Raw genomic sequence first — 22,098 nt, 5'->3', positions numbered from 1 at the left:
ATTTAACAAATTAATTGGATAAATTATTTTTAAAAAAATCTTTATTGTATTGGAGTCCAATACTGCAGTTGTAGAAAAAAATGTGTATGTAAAGGTATAAACGTAATTTTTTCCCTTTTGTGTAGTTGAGAAGTTGATATGGTGGTAATTATTAACATTAAATTAAAAAGACCAAGAAATTGTCAAAAAACCACAGATTTATTGATACTTAGAAATACCGGTTTCGGTAATTACACCATTGTCAATCTCTGATAAACTCTGATAATGACCGTAACCGGTCTTTCTGAGTATCAATAAATCTGTGTTTTTTTTCCAATTTCTCAGTCTTTTTCATTTAAAAGGTATGTATTTGATATAAAAGTACTCCTTGATAAGTCCGGTGTCCCTAGAAACAGTGTCTCTAACACTTTCAATGGAGAAAATAATAGATGACAATCATGGCTAAATCTTCACAATATACTGTACTTACTGTACTGGCCCTTTTCATCAGATTGAAAGTTGTATTCATGAACGAGGTCTACTGTACGCAGAACTACTAGTAGTTTTTGTTTTACAATTTCTTCAATGAATATTATGGAGATTCTTAAATGGTTCGACCAAAACGTGTCCCATTTAATCGGGTTTAAAGTGGTTTTGAACAGAAAGATCGCTTTTAAGATACGGCCAACACATCATGGTAATTACTTACGGGATGGATAGCGCATCAGAGAGCAACTTGTATTGTGGCTAGTGGGGTGTCTGTGTGTGTGTGTGTGTGTTTGTGTGTGTGTGTCGTATCAGTTGAGAAAATCAGAAAATGATAGCATGAGGGGGAGGGAAAGAACCGCGGAATAACGAGGTGAGACAGAATGACATTGGGATGTTGATGGAAGAGATTTTTGGGGCAAAGAGAAACAAAAAATTGTGAAAAAAGAGACGCACAGGTAGAAGAGGCGATAAGTCATCGACTAGCCGGCGGCTGAGGGGTTGATCGAAGGCAACATACAAACATAGATATACTAAAATATATGTCCAGTTTATATACAGTGGAGAAGCATCAATCCGTCGTCAGTGATCAAGGTTGCTTGCTATGTACTCTTGTTTCATTCATCGTAATTTCGACCTGCGCGCGCATTTTAATTATTCGTGGGCAGTCTTATTCAGCGTAAATTTATTCATTGAAGCCATGGCTGGGGGTTGGGGTATGATGGGGATTAGCATTTTGATGGGCTTGAGGAGTCTGTGGATCGGTGGGCATGTTTGCTCTTGTCCGCTCCATCCGTTGCCTAATAATCAGTTAGCGAACCTATTCAACAATAATTTTCCTTTCATCGGAGTGTGAACGAGTGTTTTCTTGGTCCCTCTCCTTCCCTGGCCTGTCGAGGAGACTGCGGCTATCATCAGGCTGGTGTTTCCTCCTTTCATTATCTCTTCTCTACCCCCTCGCAACATTCCTTTTCACCTTACTGCTTTTGCTCTTGTACTGCTCTCCTGAGCTTCGCCCAGCTCAACTTCTTGGCCAAGTTCGCCGAAAATACGGCGCTCTGTCGAGGTGTTGTCGATCTTTTTCAGTCTCAGAGGAAATGTGTCCACCCTCTTCCTCACTCATCCTCATTACCACATCGTTTCTCTTCCACAAACCAGCATTCTGGATCACTCATTTCTCTCTCTCTCTCACACACACTTATTCTCCATACCACTCTCTCTCTTCCTCCCTTTCCATAGTCTCTCACACTCTAGCAGCCTCTCTCTTCAGAATGGATTTGATATTTCACTGTACATCTCACACTCGCTCACTCTCTCCCTCAGACACACCTTTCTCATCTCCTCTCTCTCTTTCTCCAACCCTGACGTCATCACTATGTGTTTTCTGCTGCTGTAACATTCCCTCCAAATTGTGGCATCCATTCACAGATGGAACCGACTAACACTCATTCACTGCTTTCGCTCTTCTTTTTTGTTTCAGATGTGCTTCCAGAGTGAGTTTCAATGATTATACACTCGTTCTCAATAATTCCTGTCTTGTCAACTTATTTCATCCCATTATCTGAGATATTCTTGTAAAATTTTAGAGTTTCATTGATTATATACCCTCATTGTAAATAATTCCTGTCTTATCAACTTATTTCCGTTATCTGGAATATTATTATAATATTTTATCACCCTCAGGCAAGACGTTATTTTGCCCCACTGATGGGACGTTGGCTTCTAGGAACGCCCCAGGGTGGGACATTGATATTCAGTGGAAGCTATTGGGTCTCAACGGTGGGAAAATGCTCACTGGACTATTTTGAGAGTTCGGAGGGCTTTTCAGATTCTAGCCAACGTGTAAAACTTTGCATAATATATCATGAATTGAAAGCATGTATTTATTTTCAAGGATATGTTAAGGAGCGTTGTTAGTATGTGAGTAATTCTCCACTTCCACATCTATATTTTACAGTCATGATGATATCAATAATTGGATGTTCACCAATCTCATATAACATTACTAGCCGTCAGGCTCGCTTCGCTCGCCATATCCGTCTAGCCAGGGGGCTCCGCACCCTGGACCCCCGACTGGATCGTCCAAGAATGAGATTAGCAGGCTCGCCTGCCGGCTGGTAATATAATATTCCCAGGATTGAAGTAGCAGTGGCCAATCAATTTTTCCGCGATAAATGCATTTAAATCTTCAACTTGGTGCCAACCTAACAAAGTCAACTCAACTTAATGCCAACCTGACAAAATTATCAATTTAGTTGCCAGTTAACAACTGTTTCGAAGAGGTACTCTATCTAGATTATAGTTCTATAACATATGATATGAAAATTTCAATTATAATTAAGAGATTGGGAGAAGAAGAATATACATGCTAAAAGACTAACTTTAAACCCTTAAAAACAACCCTTAGAGTTAAAATATTGCCAAAAGATTTCTTAGTGCGCCTCTAAAGGGCCAACTGAACATACCTACCAAATTTGAACGTTTTTGGTCCGGCAGATTTTTAGTTATGCGAGTGAGTGAGTGAGTGAGTGAGTGAGTCAGTCAGTCAGTCAGTCAGTCAGTCAGTGTCATTTCGCTTTTATATATATAGATAATAATGCCAGTAGTATCATGCATAAAGAGGGAGGTAATAAAAATCGTAAATAAATTATGTTACTCACTGATAACAAATCTCATATTTCCAATTATACATATTTCCAATATATAACTGCGTAGGATACAGTAACGTGTGAGAATGAATCGAGCTGTATGTGAATAGACTGGAGTTACCTAAAATACATAAGAGAAAAAGCATATGACAATGGAACTTGAATCTGCATAGTACTCGATATATTATGTAATTTGTAGGTGTTGAGGAAAATCTAATCAAATATACGAATCATATTCTATATCTATAGTTATTTTATTATTTACACTTGTCTCATTCATCTATATATATAAAAGCGAAATGGCACTCACTCACTGACTGACTGACTCACTCACTCACTCACTCACTCACTCACTCACTCACTCGCATAACTAAAAATCTACCGGACCAAAAACGTTCAAATTTGGTAGGTATGTTCAGTTGGCCCTATAGAGGCGCACTAAGAAATCTTTTGGCAATATTTTAACTCTAAGGGTTGTTTTTAAGGGTTTAAAGTTCGCGTTTTACCATGTATATTCTTCTTCTCCCAATCTCTTAATTATAATTGAAATTTCCATATCATATTATGTTACTATAGAACTATAATCTAGATAGAGTACCTCTTCGAAACAGTTGTTAACTGGCAACTAAATTAATAATTTTGTCAGGTTGGCATTAAGTTGAGTTGACTTTGTTAGGTTGGCACCAAGTTGAAGATTTAAATGCATTTATCGCGGGAAAATTGATTGTGCACTGCTACTTCAATCCTGGGAATATTATATTACTAGCCGTCAGGCTCGCTTCGCTCGCCATATCCGTTTAGCCAGACGTTTAGTCTGGACCCCCGACTGGATTGTCCTAACATATGATAAAAATGCTCAAATGAAAAATGCAGGCGAGCGAAGCGAGTGATGCGAAGCGAATGATTGATCTCATTCTTGGACGATCCAGTAGAGGGTCCAGGGGGCGGAGCCCCCTGGCTAGACGGATGTGGCGAGCGAAGCGAGCCTGACGGCTAGTTTATTATATTTACAGAATTTGCAATCTGCTTACTGCACCATATTTTGAACCTTATTGATTCTGTAACGTTTCTAAGTTTTCTGATCAGGATTCATTTTTATTATTTTATTGATTCAATGATACAAAATTATCATGTAAAATAATTTGGGGAGGATCAACAGGCACAGCCCAAAACTGTTCCTCCCCCGAATTTTGATTAATTAATAAAATAGTATAGAAAAAAGGTTATGTTTTCTAATTTCAATGAATTTGAAATATTTTGTTCCAAAAATTAAAACAATCTTCATGAAGTAAGCATTGCCAGTTGTTTAAAGAATTCACTTTGACTGAGTTTTTGGTGAAATGAGCAAAAAGAGCCATCTGAAATGTAGTGACAGGTATTCAAGGAACGTGAGCATTCAATTCTCTCTCTCATTTATCCATCGTCTCTTTTTCTTTCTCGCATCTTCTTTTTCTATCTTTTCAAGTATCCTGCAGAAGACTTTGCCCTCCTGGGGTGCAACTCAGAAAACACGGTCGGTCAATCTCCCTGGGCTCTTCTTCTCAGAACTGGAGAAGTTTAAAACTGGTATGTTGAACTCAAACTCTGATCTGAATCGTCAACCCATAGAGGATCATCCTTTTATTCAAATATTAAATTGATTGTTGAAAAAATAAACATTTCAATCAACTTGAGTTTCCCATAATTGAAGATTATATACTGATCTACTTGATAGGTCTGGCAAAAACGGTATTTCAACTAACTTGAACGTAAGAAAGTATTGGAAAGTATTGGATGTAGCCTGTTCTTATTCAGTAATACATTTTTCAATTTCCTGTTTTCCAATATCATCTTGTCCAAATTCAATTCAATTTATTCACAACACCCAAAAATACAATGAGAAAAGGCAATATACAACAAAACAATAACAGTAACAATGATATTAACACATTAAAAGAAAATATTGCCAAAATGATGTGTGCTGGAAGAAAGAGGGGGAAAATACCTTATCAACTATGGTTTCCCATGTAATAGGCAGGTAAAATAGGAATGGAATTTGAAGATAGATAAGGTAATTATCAGTTATATATTTTTAGTAATTTCTCAGAATATACCGTATTTCTACTACTCTAATATCGTATTATGGTAGACGTCTCTTAGAGGTATGGTATCATCATGAGCCTCGCACAAGTCTAGGATTCTTGTGGGGATCACTTTCCTAAATGAGTGTGATGCTGTGATGCAATTCTTATCCCTGCTATTTAGTATCGTATTATACGAAACAGTAACAGACTAAGCAATAAAAACAATCTGAGTTAATAAGCAATTAATTAATAGTTCAATATCAATAATTCAACTTCTTATCTATTCTAAAATAATCAATAATTATCAATCAATAAGCAATCAGAGCAATGTCACATCGGAACAAACTCCAATGTTGGTTGGAAGTTTATTTTTGTTTAAATTATTCAAGAATTCCCAAGTCACCTATTTACAAATTCCTGCGCCGATCTGTGAACTCCCATTCCACCTGTAGACATCCCTTTCACAATAATAGGCTCAGGCACCACCACATCTCTGTCGTGGTAAATTGAATAGACCGGGACTTTTCGTTTTTCGCCATAAAACCCCTGCTATGCTGTCAAACGCCCCTTTGTACCTTTCCATAACCCAAACACAAAGGTTTCTTTCATTCCACCACTCTTCTGTTCGTTCCCTCTTCCTCTATACTCATTTATCCACAATTTTATTCTACCCTCGCTTATAATTCCTTTCGGCTACCTGTGATAAATTAATAATTATTTATCTTCACCACCCCTAATAGTCAGAATGATTCTGTTCACTCATCATACTCAATACTGTATTCCCGTTGCTACAAAAGATCTGAAAAACCTGTGGAAAGTCAAGTCGAAAAACAATGAAGAAAACTATTTAAATGTATTTCAATATAATATCTGGAAAACTCAAGTCTGAGTCTAGATATTAGGTCTATGAGATTTCAAGTTCCCAAGGACTCCAGATTCAATGTGAGAAGGATTTTTTTTATATTATTCTTTTCATCTTCCAAGTTTACTTTCAATTTGACTTTATTAGAAACTATCTTGAGTTAGTCTCTTCATCCTTACTTGACGATACAGTTGTTCAGGTTAGTACGTTAGAGAACAAAGGCTCGAGTTTTCTTTGTGAAGAAGTTTCTTTAAAGCTTATGTCAATAATAGAAAAACGTTTCACTAAATAAAATACATTGAATGTCCAGCAATACATTAATACCCAGCAATGAGCCATTGAACTTGAATTTGCTGATGAAATCGATTCAACTGGTTAGTAGCTCCCTTTTCAATTTTGCAAGTTTGGTGTGGGGTTTGAGTGGGAGTGTTGAGCAGGGAGGCAGCAGGCAGTGAAGAGAGCTCGTCGTTGAGAATAAAGACGGTGGTGGTTTATGTAATTTGCAGACGGCGATGAACGTAATTTGTAGCGGTGTTATTTTTTCTAATGAGCGCGCCGCGGCGAGAAGGAAGCGGGAAGATGAGGAAATAAAATAAATAAAGAAGAAGGAAAGATGTGGTGGAGTGGTGTTGAGAAGAGGAGTAGAGGAGCTTGTTAATCTGGTCGTCGTCGCCGGTGTAGAGAGTGTGAGCGAGAGGGTTGTTGGCGGCGGGCGAAGACAGTGCTGCGCTCTGGCTGAGTGTGGTTACGCACCGAAGTAGAAAAGCTTCGTTCTTCTCCGGAGTGGTTCGGCTCGGCTGCCATTATCGGGTGCGGGGGTGGAGGGGATCAGACGGTGGTCTGTGATTGGTTGTCGGGCCACAAGCGTACGCGCCGGCCAGCTCTAGAGTTCAGTGTTCAGTAGGATGGCCGGTTTCGAAGGTCTTGTTGTTGTTGTCGTTGCAGGTCGTTTGTCGTTTACGTCGAGTCTCGTCGGTTCTGTCCCGTGCCGTGCCCGTTTGTGACTTGGAGATTGTTGACTTGACTCGTCCTGAGCTGAGCCTAGTTTTAGTCAGTGCTGTGATTATAGTTGTTGTAGATATAGTGTGCTATCATGTGTGTGCCGGGTCTGTGCAGGGAGGCTGATGTGATGATGGCATGGCGGTCGGGCTGCTGGTACCTAACCTCACCGATCTAACCTAGCGCGACCCTAGGCCTAGGAGGACGGACGACGGTGACGGTGGAAGATGCCACATGTAAGCAGTGGCGGTGGCGGTGATGATCTCGGCAGTACGGACGAAGTGAAAGTTTTCAAAGATGAGGGCGAGGACGAGAAACGGTCTTCCGAAAATTTAACCGAAGAGAAGAGCAGTCTGATAGATCTCACAGAGTCCGAGGTGAGTACCCTTCTTATGCCGTACTTATCATTGTCTCAATGTAAGTGCATTGCTTTGTCGGTGGCGACGCGATCGCGATGTGATGTATGTGCGTCTGCAGCGCGCTACCAGAATAGAACGTCGTGGTCCGAGGCCGAACCCAAGTCAGTGTCTTGTGTCTGCTACACTCTGCTCTTGATACAAGGTCTCGTCTCACACGTGCTATCTCATCCCATCTCGGCCGGTCTCTACTTTCCACGCAAGTTATTTGTTGATTCATTAACCTCGCCGTACACGTGGTCACTGACAGTTGACAATATTGTAATCTCTTATCTGTCAGTAAACTGACAAACACTTCCAACCTTCACTCTCTCTCTCTCTCTCTCAGTGAAAATAAATAAAGCGTTCAATTGGGACCACCCATCATAAGTTACTTTATTGTTTGATGAATTGAATTATCGGTATTGGTCAATTTTTATAACTGGATGGTTAACAATCAGTGGCTCACTTATCAAACAGTACCGTAAACCAGTCAAACTGTAGTTAGGTATTGATTGTTGTGACATGTTGTATGAAGCAAAATATTTCTTTTTTGGAACATTGTAATAGTTGTTCTGGGTTTGTAGTGGGGGGATTGAATGGAACAGAGGAACGTTTTTCTTGAACCTATGACATATTACAGTTCCAAAATTGCCGTGATGCACTTAATTAAATTCATACCTGATTTTTATCCAGATACTTTGGATGATAAAGGCATCTGTTATCAAGTTTATTTGTTTTGTTTTTTTTATCAAGTAACATGTTACTTTTATAGATAAAAAACGCTACTATGAATTAAACTGAATATTGAACGAATGTTTTTTATGAGTAACTCTATTGTTACACTATATCCGGTCTCGTGCGTTTTGTGGTGTTTTTAATAAAAAAAATCCACAGTTTAAGGTTCATTATTTAGATTACATTATTTTGAGCAACACTATACCATCTGGCCGAAACAAAGACTTTCCAGCCTTTTCTTTTTGGGAACATTGGAATTGTTGTCCTTTGAAAACAGAGTAATGGGGGGATTGAAAGGAACAGAGGAACGTTTTTCTTGAACCTATACCTGTCTGAATGCTTTGTGGACCTTCACATTGTGCCTCTTCATATCAGCTTTTGTGATAATTTAAAACTTGGGTTTGACATTGTGAAAAGCTAATGAATTTCATGGGACTTTTCTGTCAATAGTCTATGAGTTGTAAATTTTCCCTAGTTCAGTGTATATAGGCAGAATTGCCTTGAGACGGTGGTGCCATATAGAGAAAGCTATCTGTCAACTAACGGTATCCTTTGTGTGACAGTAATTCTCACGCTTCATTATGATGGCCCGAATTTTGTTGTAAACCATTTACTGAAGTACTACGGCCTTTCACAATGCCAATGCCAACTATCACCTATCACTGATAAGCCCATTATAAAAAATGTATAAACTTTACTAACAAAGTGTCATCTCTAATTATAGTAATTTTATAATTTAAATAATTTATTATAGGAGAGTAAATTCAATTGTATATTTCCTTGAAAATATTTGTGAATTCAAAACAATTCTGAAACTTAGTAATAATAATAATAATAATAGGCTAGTTGACAATGACAATGATTGAAATTTGATTACCTATTGTTGAATGTTCAAATTGAGTTGCAATTATGTTTCTAAGTAATTTTCTGAGATTATTTTCGATAGGTAGTAAATTCATTCTTATTAAAACTAATTTTTAAGAGGTTAGGCCTATATAAGATTCGTATCATTTTAATAATGCCCTTATTAGTAAATATAGATTGAGATGACATCATTTTTTTTAATTTGTACAGTGTACTGGTATGCTTATTGGTCGAATGAATTATTATTATTTTGTTTTGTTGTATTTTTTTTTTTAATACACACGGGATCAAATACAGAATTTTCATAAGTTAATCACATTAGAATGTTGGATGATACCTTTCCAATATTTTTCCTCTTATGCATATTAACATGTATTGTGAAGCTTGAAGGCCTGAAAGTGCATTCTCTATTGAAAATTAAGCTACTCAATTACGGTATGCCACTTGGTATGCTCGAAACTCGAAACCCATCTTAAGCTGGATTCCATTTATTACTGGTCATTAAAAATCATAGCCTACATTCCATTACCCAGCACAAACCTAGGGCATATTATGTGGGAATCATACTATTATTAGCAAAACAAAAAAATGTAATCGTTAATTTATCGTGAAATTTAAAAATAAAGTTCCATATTGACATTTCTTGTAAGCTGATCACCCGAATTATGTTTGTTATGAATTAATAGCTTCTATTTTGACTAGTTGGGATTGTTTGAAAAATTATTCATGAGAAAATTTACTAGTTTATTCTATGAAAAACGTTTTTTATGTTATTGCCAGGATTGTTTGAAAAATTATTTATGAAGAATTCTATTAGTGGATTCTATGAAAAACGTTTTTCTTAATGCTGACTTCTTGGCGCCAGTTGCGGAACTGAAAACATGGATTGAATAATTTTCATAATTGTTGCAATGTCGTAGTGTGCCTGTAGTGATAGTCAGCACAACCTACTGATAGTGATTGATGGAGATGGTTCGTGCTTCAGTTTATCGTTATCTTATGTTTGCTTACGCCATCACTGTGTGGCGCAGACCGATCAATGAGCCAATTTAGTCTGGTAATCTCAAGTATTCAACAACTGAAAACCTTTTTTCATCACTATTGTAATTATTTAAATAGTTCGAAAATTATTTTTTCATCACAGTTTCTAATTTATTGTTATTTTTGGTAAATCGTAAAAAGTCTTACAAGAGTTGTTACAACATTTTTACCGTCAAAAGCCATGTATTATTTCATGCTACTTGAAACATCATTTTATTATTCATTGTAACTTTATCTAAATTTGGGAGAGGAATAGCACAAGGTTACCTTATTTTTTTCTCCTTATCATTTTTAATGATGTAGCCTACTTGTTGTATGAATCAGTAAAGAGCAAATAATACAATAGTCAGAAAAGAGAAACAGGCTATTGCCTAAAACTTCTTCGATTTGTTTAATTTTGAAAGTTATAACAGGGGAAATCCACATTACTTTCCTGACAACATTTTTTCCTTTTTTTGAGTTGAATTTAATTTGGTCCAAAAATATTTTATTCAATGGATCATTCACTTTAGATCAATTTATCTCTTTTTTTGAAACGGTCTATGGCTATTTTACAAGATATTTTTTATTGAGGAAATCATAATCATTGATAGTTTTATCAACAATTCATCAATATGCTAATGTATGCTGATGAACTTATGATAATTGAGGCTATGATTTTTAGAAAATTATAGATTCACTAACCATTTATGATGTTAATCCGGGTCGAAATTAAGCTTATAAATTACCATGTATTCTAAGTAAAACTATTCATTCTCGGACCTTCTAATATTCTTCAAAAGAACAATTTTTATTCAATATGTTAAAATAATAAGTTTCAACAATGTTCTACCTCACACTCACTCAACAAGGCCCTATCCCATAATTGAGTAAGTCTCTTCAAAAATCGAAGTTGTGGTATTTTTTCAAATAGTCAAACATTCATTCATAACAAAATGATACACTGGTAAATGAGGTAGGTACACTATTGCCGAGATAAACTAAATGGAAGCTATATCAGATCTATACAGGTTTTCAGTTGATAAGACATATTACAGTATTGAAGAATTTTTGAATGGCACTTGATATAAGTTATTGTCCCTGTGTTTGTTTTTTGTGGTTTTTAGATTAATGATTAAATGTTGTTTTAAAATTAGATTCTTATAGTGCTGACTGTGGTCTGTAGATTAATATAATGTAATGATTGTACCAACTTGAAGTTGTTCAACTGAATTAAATAACTAATATTCTATTTTATTTATAAAAAATCATTTAGGCGAAATAAATAGTAATCATCGAATTCTTAATATTTTTACAGTGGAATAAAAATGATTGATTTAATTTCTATACATTTATATTGATTATAATAACAATAATAATATACATTTTCAATAACTTTTGTGTGAGAGTCAATTCAGGAGTACGAACTTGAAGTGTAATTGATTCTATTGAACAAGAGGATGCCCGTTTACGGTCCAAAAGTAATTGATAATAGGCCTACGTCGATGGGGTTCCAAGCTTCTTTCAGTCAGCAATTATTAGACTTTTGATAGCGCAGTGTTGTTTTATGGTCTGGCGGTGTTGCCACCATCTCATCTTCACACTGCTGTCGAACAACCGCCGTCCCTTGTACTTCCATATGTGACGGACTTCAATTGACATTCCAAACGTGTTCAAATTAATATTATTTTCCAGTCTTTGCGGCCGGTTTCCTTTAGTAGTGCTTCCAAGCTGCTGTCTCACTACTAAACTTGCAATCAGCAATGAGAAATCGAGTCAATAGAAGGCTCCTTGCCGTTGACAATAAGTTCAGGTGGGTTGTAGTCTTGTTAGGTAGACAGAGGCTGCTGGAGTAGTGATAAACTTTTCTCAAGGATTGTGACGCATGTTTATAATACTGAAATGCCGGCAATATCAGAATATTCTGATTAATAAGCAGATTATGTTTCAGTTACTTGGACTACAGTATCATAACCAAGAACTTTATATACGGTATCCATAGAATAGAATTACTGTAAACCTATCTAAATTTCTATGAGTATGTTCTGTAGGCAAACAAATGTAAGCATGACAAATGTGTGACTCCCATGCTGTCATTGTCATCTCGATCATCATAAAAAGTGAAAGTATTCCAATCCCTCACTCGTGCATTCTCCCAATTATTATTATCATTCTCACACTCAAACCAAACAATATATTTTTTTGAGGCAAAATAATTACAGGCAATAAACATTATTGTTATCAGTTCTTAAGTTCAAATTAGTTACAAAGTTTAAATATTTCTGATAATTTAAAATGTTATAAGATTGAACTTTTTTGTATATTATAATAAATCAGTTCTACCCAGAAAGTACGACATAGTCCTGATGAATTTCATTCTATCAAATATTTAATAATTTAAATTTAATTTTCACTCTAATTCCAAAATAATCCATGCCTTTCTTCACAATTATTATTGTCAAAGAAACCCCCTTTCTTTTGAGTTTTGAGTTTGCTGAATACCTTATTCCTTTATTTGTAATAGAGAATTCATTTGTAATATATCATCATTTATGTTAGGAATTAGGCCCACATTATTAAATCAATATATCAATATAGTGTAAGCATAAAAAATGTTCTTATGGATAAATAATATGGCTTTCGGATAAATAATTACCACCTTATACCACTACCTGTAACACTAAGAGTAAAGAACAATGGATTGTTGTACTTGCAACAATTTTTGTATTAATAATTATTATTGAACGAAAATCTAAATTAAATGCTGTAAACCAAGAAGGTATTTGTAAAATACCTTTTTTGTATTTTGTAAATTAGGAATTGTAAAAAAAGGCCTTAATAAAGCAATCCTGTCATTCAATCTTTCAACATTGCATTTCTTGACTTGAGCAGGACATGAGGACATGGGAATAGCGACAAGGTGACATTGAGTGTTGCTGTCGGAAGGAAGAGGGGAGGTGCGAGATCACCCGTCCAGTCGCAGCCAGAGGATAGTGTAGTATAGCCAGAGTATAGTTGTAGATAGTATATTCTATACGCTCTTGTCGCAGCTAGAAGAAACTCAAAGCTCACGTCAATAGCGACACGTTTCTGCCTCCTGGCTGCGATTCCTGTCACGGATCAGTAGATTTTTTTTAGTCGTTTTCTAGGAGAGAGATCTAGGTACTTGAAATGTATCACACATATAAATTACGACGGATGGTAGCAGGCTGACCATATTGGAGGCCTATTGGTGATTCGCCCACCTAAGCTGAAGGAGCTTTTATTCTCATCAATTTACAATATAGACATTAGAGATTGATTGATTTATTTATTTATTACATGCCAGGTCTTGAAAAACCTATTGCATTAAATAACAATAAATTATACATTGCGAAATTACAAAATGATAAAAATAAATTAAAAATATTATTCTAAATATACAAAATAAGAAATAATAAGTAAAACTCAGTAAAAGTAATTGAAAAATATACAGCTAAGACAAAAAAAAGAGAGGAGGAATATAGAAAAAAAGAGAGGAAAAGAACTGCTTCATCAAGTACATTATTGCAGGTGTACCTAGTTAGACAAGAAGCCTGTACAAGACAAACTAGAATTATTTAAAAAATTAAGAGGAAATAGGCATACCGAAATAATTAGTAATGTATAATATTCATCCTCATAATTCTATCTGCAGAATTTCTCTGGAGATTTGTAGAATTGAAGTGTACTAGATAACTTATATCAAAACATAAGTAGGATAAATACTAGTCAATTATAAGTACTGTATATCCACAAGCTTATGTATCACATTTGAGAAGTTATTCAATTTATTTGATTTGACAAATACTTGTTAAACATTCAGGAACTCGCTCTGTTGATTGAATATTTTTCGTAGGCTCGTTCTGCAGACACTAGCTTCTGGCAATGTGCGTCTGAATAGTTGTGTGTTTTCTATATAGGAATTCGATTTTCCTGGATCTTCTATAATTATTGTTTATATTGTACAATATTGTGGAAAATGTATGAGTATTTTAATCCAAGTAGCCTACGTTATTCATGATGATAGTTGCATAAATTATTGAGCAATCATCAGCTTATCTAAAAAGCTAATGGACGTAAATGAATATTGTTTCTCGTGTTGAACCGCGGGTTCCATGATAATTATTATCATAAACATGGCTGCTTTAACAAGTTTGCGCCTATGTTGTCTACTTGGCTTAATGCAGTAATGTTGCTGTCAATTATGCTCCTGAAACAGTTGACATTATTGATTCAAATCTATAGCTCATTAGTCAGGTTAACCGGCATACAGAGTTACAATTTTGTCTCGTTTTGCAGTGGAGTACTAATTACATGCACTGGTCTGATGATGACCAAATAAATAATTAATCGCTCGCTAGTTCTGTGTACATTGAAATCGATTTCGAACTGCTCTATGGCTGCAGGATGGATAGCTGGCTGTCTACCTAATCTGCTCGCTATTTATCAGGCTGGCCTCAAATATTTTCACATTATCATAACTATACTAATATAATTTGTAATTATATCAACGAATAAATAAATAATTAGATTCTTGGAAGCACATGAACCTTTGTTGTTGTGTTGGGAGGGAAGAATTTTTATGCTCACTATGGATATTTGCCCAGGGCGCAAAGGATTTTTGGTGCCAAAAGTAGAAAAATGAATGGAATGCTGAAAAATCACAATAAAGAATATTTAGTAATTCACCTGCATGTACTTTTTGATGCTCATGTTCTTCTGACAACAAGCCTCACTAATTCTCAGCTCTACATCCCATTAAGTGTCATGTTTTGCAATTTTCCCTTCCAATCTAATCACTCAATTTTATAACAATCTTGAAGATCAGTTTGGTACTTCTTTGACATTGTGGGACCACATAGGGAAATCCAAACATAATTACTCTCCGATCAATAATACTGAATACGTTTCACACTCAATTCAAGAGATTACCAGATAGATAATTTTAAACACGAGAGCAAAAACATTAATCACTCACATAATTAGAACATAGTATATTTGGCTATAAATCCAAACTGGATTTAATTGTTGTGTGAGTGAATAATTTATTATTAAAAGTTAGTAAATAATGCAACCTCATCTATATATATAAAAGCGAAATGGCACTCACTCACTGACTGACTGACTCACTCACTCACTCACTCACTCACTCACTCACTCACTCGCATAACTAAAAATCTGCCGGACCAAAAACGTTCAAATTTGGTAGGTATGTTCAGTTGGCCCTTTAGAGGCGCACTAAGAAATCTTTTGGCGATATTTTAACTCTAAGGGTGGTTTTTAAGGGTTTAAAGTTCGTCTTTTAGCATGTATATTCTTCTTCTCCCAATCTCTTAATTATTATAATTGAAATTTCCATATCATATGTTACTATAGAACTATAATCTAGATAGATTACCTCTTCGAAACAGTTGTTAACTGGCAACTAAATTAATAATTTTGTCAGGTTGGCATTAAGTTGAGTTGACTTTGTTAGGTTGGCACCAAGTTGAAGATTTAAATGCATTTATCGCGGATAAATTGATTGGGCACTGCTACTTCAATCCTGGGAATATAATATTACTAGCCGTCAGGCTCGCTTCGCTCGCCATATCCGTTTGGCCAGACGTTTAGTCTGGACCCCCGACTGAATTGTCCTAACATATGATAAAAATGCTCAAATGAAAAATACAGGCGAGCCTGCTGATCTCATACTTGGACGATCCAGTCGAGGGTCCAGGGGGCGGAGCCCCCTTTCTAGACGGATATGGCGAGCGAAGCGAGCCTGACGGCTAGTTAATGTATAAGAATTGAGTTTTTTTGGAAAGTCGTATCTGATATTGTACATCCTCAATGATTGAAATATATGCTACTCATAAACAATTGAATAATATTTTGTAGATAATTTCAAACTTTTCTAGAATGCCACTCCAATTCTGCAAGCTGGTTCAGTCAATTCATTCTCTAGGCCTTGAGGCTATCCAACAAAATGAAATCTCAAATACAGTACCTATTCAACCGAATACAGTAGTTCAATATCTTGGTCAGGGAATTGCTCAATAATAATTTAGTAGTATAGTATTTAGCCTATTGTAAATTTTTGGTATAGGTTTTAGATTTTAATTTCTCTAGAATTTATCCATTAGGAAATCACTGGCTAATAACAAATCAAATTATAAAAATAACCTAGTAGAAATACATTGTATGAGATTTATCATTGTTGAAGAGAATAGCTACTGTTTGTAATTTAATCTTTTGGCTTGAGGCTGTTATCCATTTTTCATACTAGATTGTAGTAACATCATCAAAATTTCTATAACATGGGTATTAAATGGTTGTAAGTTGTAAATGACTATTGTACTTTCTTATTCAGATACTTGATTAATCCGAAATTTGAACAAAAAGTAGTTTAGTTTTTCTAGTTTGTAGTTAGATATCGTACCTCATACCTTTTACCTGGGAAATTCCAGACCAGAATCCGGTGACAAAATGTAATTATATTAAATTTGTGAAATCAATTTTCCCATTAATTGACCGAGCGTAGTGAGGTCTAAGATTCAAGTCAACGGTTTGGCATTTCTCTTAATGTTTATATGTTTATATGTTGCGCATTTACGGTGAAACGCGGTAATAGATTTCCATGAAATTTGACAGGTATGTTCCTTATTTAATTGCGCGTCGACGTATATACAAGGTTTTTGGAAATTTTGCATTTCAAGGATAATATAAAAGGAAAAAGGAGTCTCCTTCATACGCCAATATTAGAGTAAAAATCAGAATATAGAATTATTCATAATAAATCAGCTGACAAGTGATTACACAGATGTGTGGAGAAGCCAGTCTATTGCTGTATTAACTATTGGTCTATAGTTTCAATCAGGTACTTGTGGATGAGAATACTGCGTGAGGTCTACTGTTCACAGAACTACTAGTATTACAACTGCCCAACAGCCCAATACAAACTCCACTTTTTTTCAAACAGGCTAGGCACACACCAGTTAGTCAAGACAAGACAAGACATGATCAGACGCAATACTTCATATAATTGCTTATGACGCAACACACACTGATTAGTCATTGCAATTAGACATGTTTTCATAAGCAACCATGTAAAGTATTATGGCTGAACGTTTCTGATCATGTCTTGTCTTATCTTGACTAACTGGTGTGTGCCTAGCCTAATTTTTCATTTTCTTTAAAAACTTTAACCATACACTATCTGCCAAGTTTTTATGCGAGTGAAAATTATTTAAACTTGACATTTCGTACCTTATATTCATTTAATATAATTGTTCCGGTGCTATCCCATCACAAACGATATTAAAATATAGAAATGCAGTGCAAATGTTTCTAAATGTCCCTGGAAATTTCGGATACCCAAAGATATTACTTTTCTGAGCTGAATAACTAATTTCATGTTGAAGAAGTGATTGCCAAGGTTAACGAGATTTCTTGTGTGTTTTCTTTGAACAGAGTGTGATGATTTAATACTATTTAATACTAGGTTGTCATTTATTTGACAGATAATCTTAATTACCCATTAATTAGGCCTATTGGCTGAGGCGCCATACAAAGGACCCATTGTGAGACCGCTTTCCTTTTGCTTGGTCCTTTGTTAGTAGCTTAGGTAACAAAGAAATCATTTGGCTTAGACTAGGAAATGGGTTAAATAATGTATTTCTGGACTTCTGATTTTTTATCACCTACTATGAAAATAGGTAGGATTTTTCAGTAATTTTTAATACCCAGAATCATTTCACTGTAATTATCATTAAAATAAAATATAATCAATCTATTTTAAAATCAAATTGAGAATTTGAAATTAACTTTACACACTTATAACTGTACATAAATTATTTTCCCTCTCATCATTAAAATATTTTGGATTTTTTTCATGAATAATAACTGTCCAATATTGAAGTACAGTATTGGTGATGAATGTCTAGTATAATAATGTCAATTAAAAAAAAAAAAAAGATCTATGGAGAATTATCTGAACAGAAGTTTCACTTTCAATGGTATCAAACTTTACCTTTCACTCTTGAAAAACAAAAACTCATTCAATAAAATATTCATTCCTCTCAACTATTTGACTGAACTGCTCTGTTATCATTTCAATAGAAATCTGACATTTATGAAGCACTGTCCTACTTATCAAGTAGTACAGTATAGTACTTGTATTTTGAGTTTCTTCTAGAACCTCAAATTTCATTCAGTGATTTCATCAGTTCTTTGTGTAGAAAATAAATTCAGTAAACACTTCTTGATTGAATTGTTTAATCAGCTTCGTTCAAACTACTACTTTTACTATCTCGATTACTGGACATGGCTTCATGCTGGAATGTCGGATTGCTATGTATCTCATTCGGAGGAGCAGATCCTAAAGAAATTATCAGCTTTTTTATGTGAATTTTTGAAATTCCAAGCATAAAATACGATTTTGGATTTAGATAATACTTGTAGCTATAGTGAGGTTCACGTTATAATGGGAGTGTTGTCACCTGGTCAAATGGGACATATATGAATCATATATTTATCTCATATTGTTCAGGATTTTAGAGTTTTAATTTAGAAAAGTTTAATGAACAGTGTTTTTGTCTTTGAACAATTTTTGTCATCGACAGAAAGATTGTTTATTTCATTTGTTATCAAAATTATTGTAGCTTCTCTTTTGTTTTTGATAACAAACGTGCTCGCTTGTGCGACTGATAAAAATATGTATTTGAAATGGCTTCATGTTTGGCATTGACTGAGTTATATATTAATACCCAAAATTTTACTTTTGTGTGGTGTGTGAGCTCGTTCATTAGGACTGTGAGTAAAGTCCGGCTGTTCTGGTGAAGGGGATAGATTTTGTTCTTGTTTTATAATACAGTTTTCCTGTCACAGTTCGGGCAGTTTAAAGAGAATTGTATTATTGAATAGGAAGGGATCTGAACCCACTTCATTAGATCAGTTTTTTTTTATTTTTAATTGATAATTAACGTCGCATTCAACCAGTGGATGCCAAATTTGGGAAGCCATTTTCATAAAGGTAGGTGACTACTGAGTCATGGTTTTAAATTTTTCATAACCACAACAAATGAATCTTCACTAGCAGCAAAGCGAGTAGCCCTTGAAATATTCATCTGTTTATTATTATTTCGTAATTTCTAATTATATTTCTAATTATATTTCTAATTTTGTACAAATAATGTATTGTTTGTTTTAAATATCAAAAACCTGTACGATCTTTTCTTGTTTTTCATTTTCCCACCCTTACATATTCAGTGAAGGCACATATCGTGCTTACAGTGTTTAATTAGCAATGGTATTGCTATCCTTGTCTATCATTCAACAAAGCGGATTGCGCTATCTCTTTCTCGCTTTGCTCTGTTGCCAGATCGACTTTTGACAATAATTAATAATTAATTAACAAAATATTTCATAATTATGAAAGTTCATTAGGCTATAAAATTCTTGAAAAATATAACTTCTTGCTCAATAAATTATAATTGATTATATTAAACGAGAATGAACCGTTAATATTTTATAAGTAAACCTGTATCAGCTACCGTCTATAAAAGGCATTGAAAAACAGAGAGGTTAAGCAACGTATTTCTCCTATCTTTCTCCACTGTCATTATTACGTGGACCTCGCTATATTATATACGAGGTACTTCTGTAGTTCTAGTTGTATGCATTGAGTATAGAATTACTTTCGATACTCTCCATTACATTCTATAGTCTCTGGTTATACATGAGGATGTTTTATCAATTGAATTTCAAAATTATAACGATATAATCTTCTTGAAATGCTTCTGCTGCATGACATGAAACACCAATAGATCAAAAGTATGATGGTTGTATAATAATGAGGTGATGCTGGTTGATTTGTTGTTGATTTACAGTAGGCTACTGATATAGTTATTTGTGCAACTAGTGCGCAAAGTGACAGTTTGCTGCACCGAAAGAAACGTTTACGCCCGAGCCGTAGGCGAGGGCGGAATGGTTTCTTGAGTGCAGCAGAGGAACTTTGCGCACGTATTTCACATTAAGTTTTTCCCACAGTTACCATTGAATATGAAAAGTGGGTAATTATGGGTAAAATTGCCTGAAATGCATCAAATGTTTTTCTGTGTAATTTTATTATTGATAAAAACCTTAATCCTAAAATCCTAAAGTCCTCGTTGTCCTTGGTTATAATATATAATGAATAATAATTAGCGCGTTGTGCTTCGTTGTACCTCTGCTCACTATAGCAGCCACAGCAGTCACTGTTACCAACTTTATTTTGATTTTGCTGCACTGTTGCTCCATATAACCTACTAAGTATTTTGCGTTGCCATGTTGCAAATCTGGAGTGCAGAAAAATTTTTCCCGCACTAGAGCGGAAAAGTGATTCTTTGCGTTCTGTAATCAGTGCAGCAATGGCCGCTTTTCAACGTAACTGTAGGAAAATGTAATAACAGAACGCTACTAATATTGATGAATTGATAAAACACTGAAAAATTAATTCTTTGTGATTCTAGAAGTAGTGTGTTGAGAAATGGAGGAGAACATGTAGTGTTTTGGCACAAGACAGAATGAGTTGATGTGTAACTTGGTAATATTTCAATGTTGAGCTAGACAATGGAGCTTTGCGTGGACTATTATCTCAAGAGTAAAGAAAGTTAATGACCTAGCACAATTTTAATTTAGATATCAATTAAAATTCTCAGCACTGGCCGACTGGCTGCTCCTACTACTCGTCTTTTTTCTCTCTTTTCTAAATCTAGTTTTGTTGCGTCTCAAGCGTAATTTTTGTGTTCGTCGAACTTGATGAAGAAAACCAATGGAATTCATGATTTTTTCTTGAATTATGTTGGTAAAAATTGTTATTGTTCATTTCAATATTACTTTCCTTGCCCTACTACCCTTCTACCCTTCCTTTCCTAATACTTGCAGGCAAGTATTTCTTTCACTAAAACATAAATCTACCCCAATTTTTATATCTTCTTAGCAGTCTGGGTAGCAGATTATCTATAGTGAGGTCCACGTTATAATGGCAGTGGAGAAAGATAGGAGAAAAACGTTGGCGAACCTCTGTCTTGTCAATTCCTTCTATAGACGGTAGCTGATACAGGTTTTTTGATGTAATATTAACTGTTGATTCTCGTTTAAAATAATCAATTATATTATATTGAGCAATAAATTATATTTTTCAATATTTTTTTATTATTAGGATGAAATATTTTGTTAATTAATGATTAATTAATTCTATGTTGTTAAAAGACGATCTGGCAGCAGAGCAAGTGAGCGCTATCTGCTTTGTTGAATGATGAACTAGGATAGCAATACCATTGCTAATCAAATACTGCCATTATAACGTGTACCTCACTATAGTCTGGATGCTAATCACTAGAAGTGCTGAATACTAGATTGAGACAAACAATTATTATATATTATCCTATTGTTAATTTGTTGCCAGAGAACAGTTTTCATGAAAACATCACACTGGTAGGATATCTATCAGTAATATATCTCTCATTTATCTGCTTCTACTCTTCGATATCTGTACGGTTTCATATTTTTGTGAATTGCAAGCAATTCTATGACAAGAATAGTTTTTGTGATCGTGTCTACACTACATGTTCTTCGATCACGTTTGCATCCATTTCATGATTCGTCATCAAAATGTAAGCCTGTTCATCAATCAAGTTGACAATGGAGCTTTGCAAACTTATGATACTAATACATATGATACTTGTTGAACATTGAATTTGCAGTGCGCAATGTGTATTGAATGTAATACTATAATCATCACTATACTTACTTACATTACTATATTTACATTCCATACTCATTGCTCGTGCCATCTTTGTGAACAAAATCAGCAATCACGCATATTGTGATTTTGTAATGTTTGAACTTGCTGAAAACCTGGAACATGTAGATCCAGACTGGTTGAAGGACTTCTCTAGAATTCTATTTCTGGAATATCTAGTTGCATTATTTTATAAATATTATTAAATTAATAATATATAACAAAGCACTAAGAAGACAATCTCTGTTTGGTCATCAAT

At 34.9% G+C, this 22,098-nt stretch overlaps 1 protein-coding gene across 7 annotated transcripts in view; it reads left to right on the top strand.

Annotated features, from left to right (window-relative positions):
* The window catches only part of LOC111047051 (protein pangolin, isoforms A/H/I/S), a 307,983-nt gene that overhangs the window by 34,820 nt on the left and 251,065 nt on the right, over positions 1-22,098 (top strand). For 2 of the 7 annotated variants that reach the window (XM_039420449.1, XM_039420444.1), the window contains exon 1: positions 6,884-7,414. In XM_039420449.1, the coding sequence (XP_039276383.1) occupies positions 7,265-7,414 (150 nt within the window). In that variant the 5' untranslated portion in view covers positions 6,884-7,264. Of the gene's footprint in view, positions 1-6,882; positions 7,415-22,098 lie in introns of those variants that run through there. The other 5 variants (XM_039420443.1, XM_039420447.1, XM_039420446.1 and 2 more) reach the window with 5 other exon arrangements.

The sequence above is a fragment of the Nilaparvata lugens genome, chromosome 2, assembly GCF_014356525.2.
Source record: "Nilaparvata lugens isolate BPH chromosome 2, ASM1435652v1, whole genome shotgun sequence".
Taxonomy (NCBI): domain Eukaryota; kingdom Metazoa; phylum Arthropoda; class Insecta; order Hemiptera; family Delphacidae; genus Nilaparvata; species Nilaparvata lugens.
Note: the sequence above shows the minus strand (reverse complement) of the source record. Positions and strands in the feature narration are given on the sequence as shown.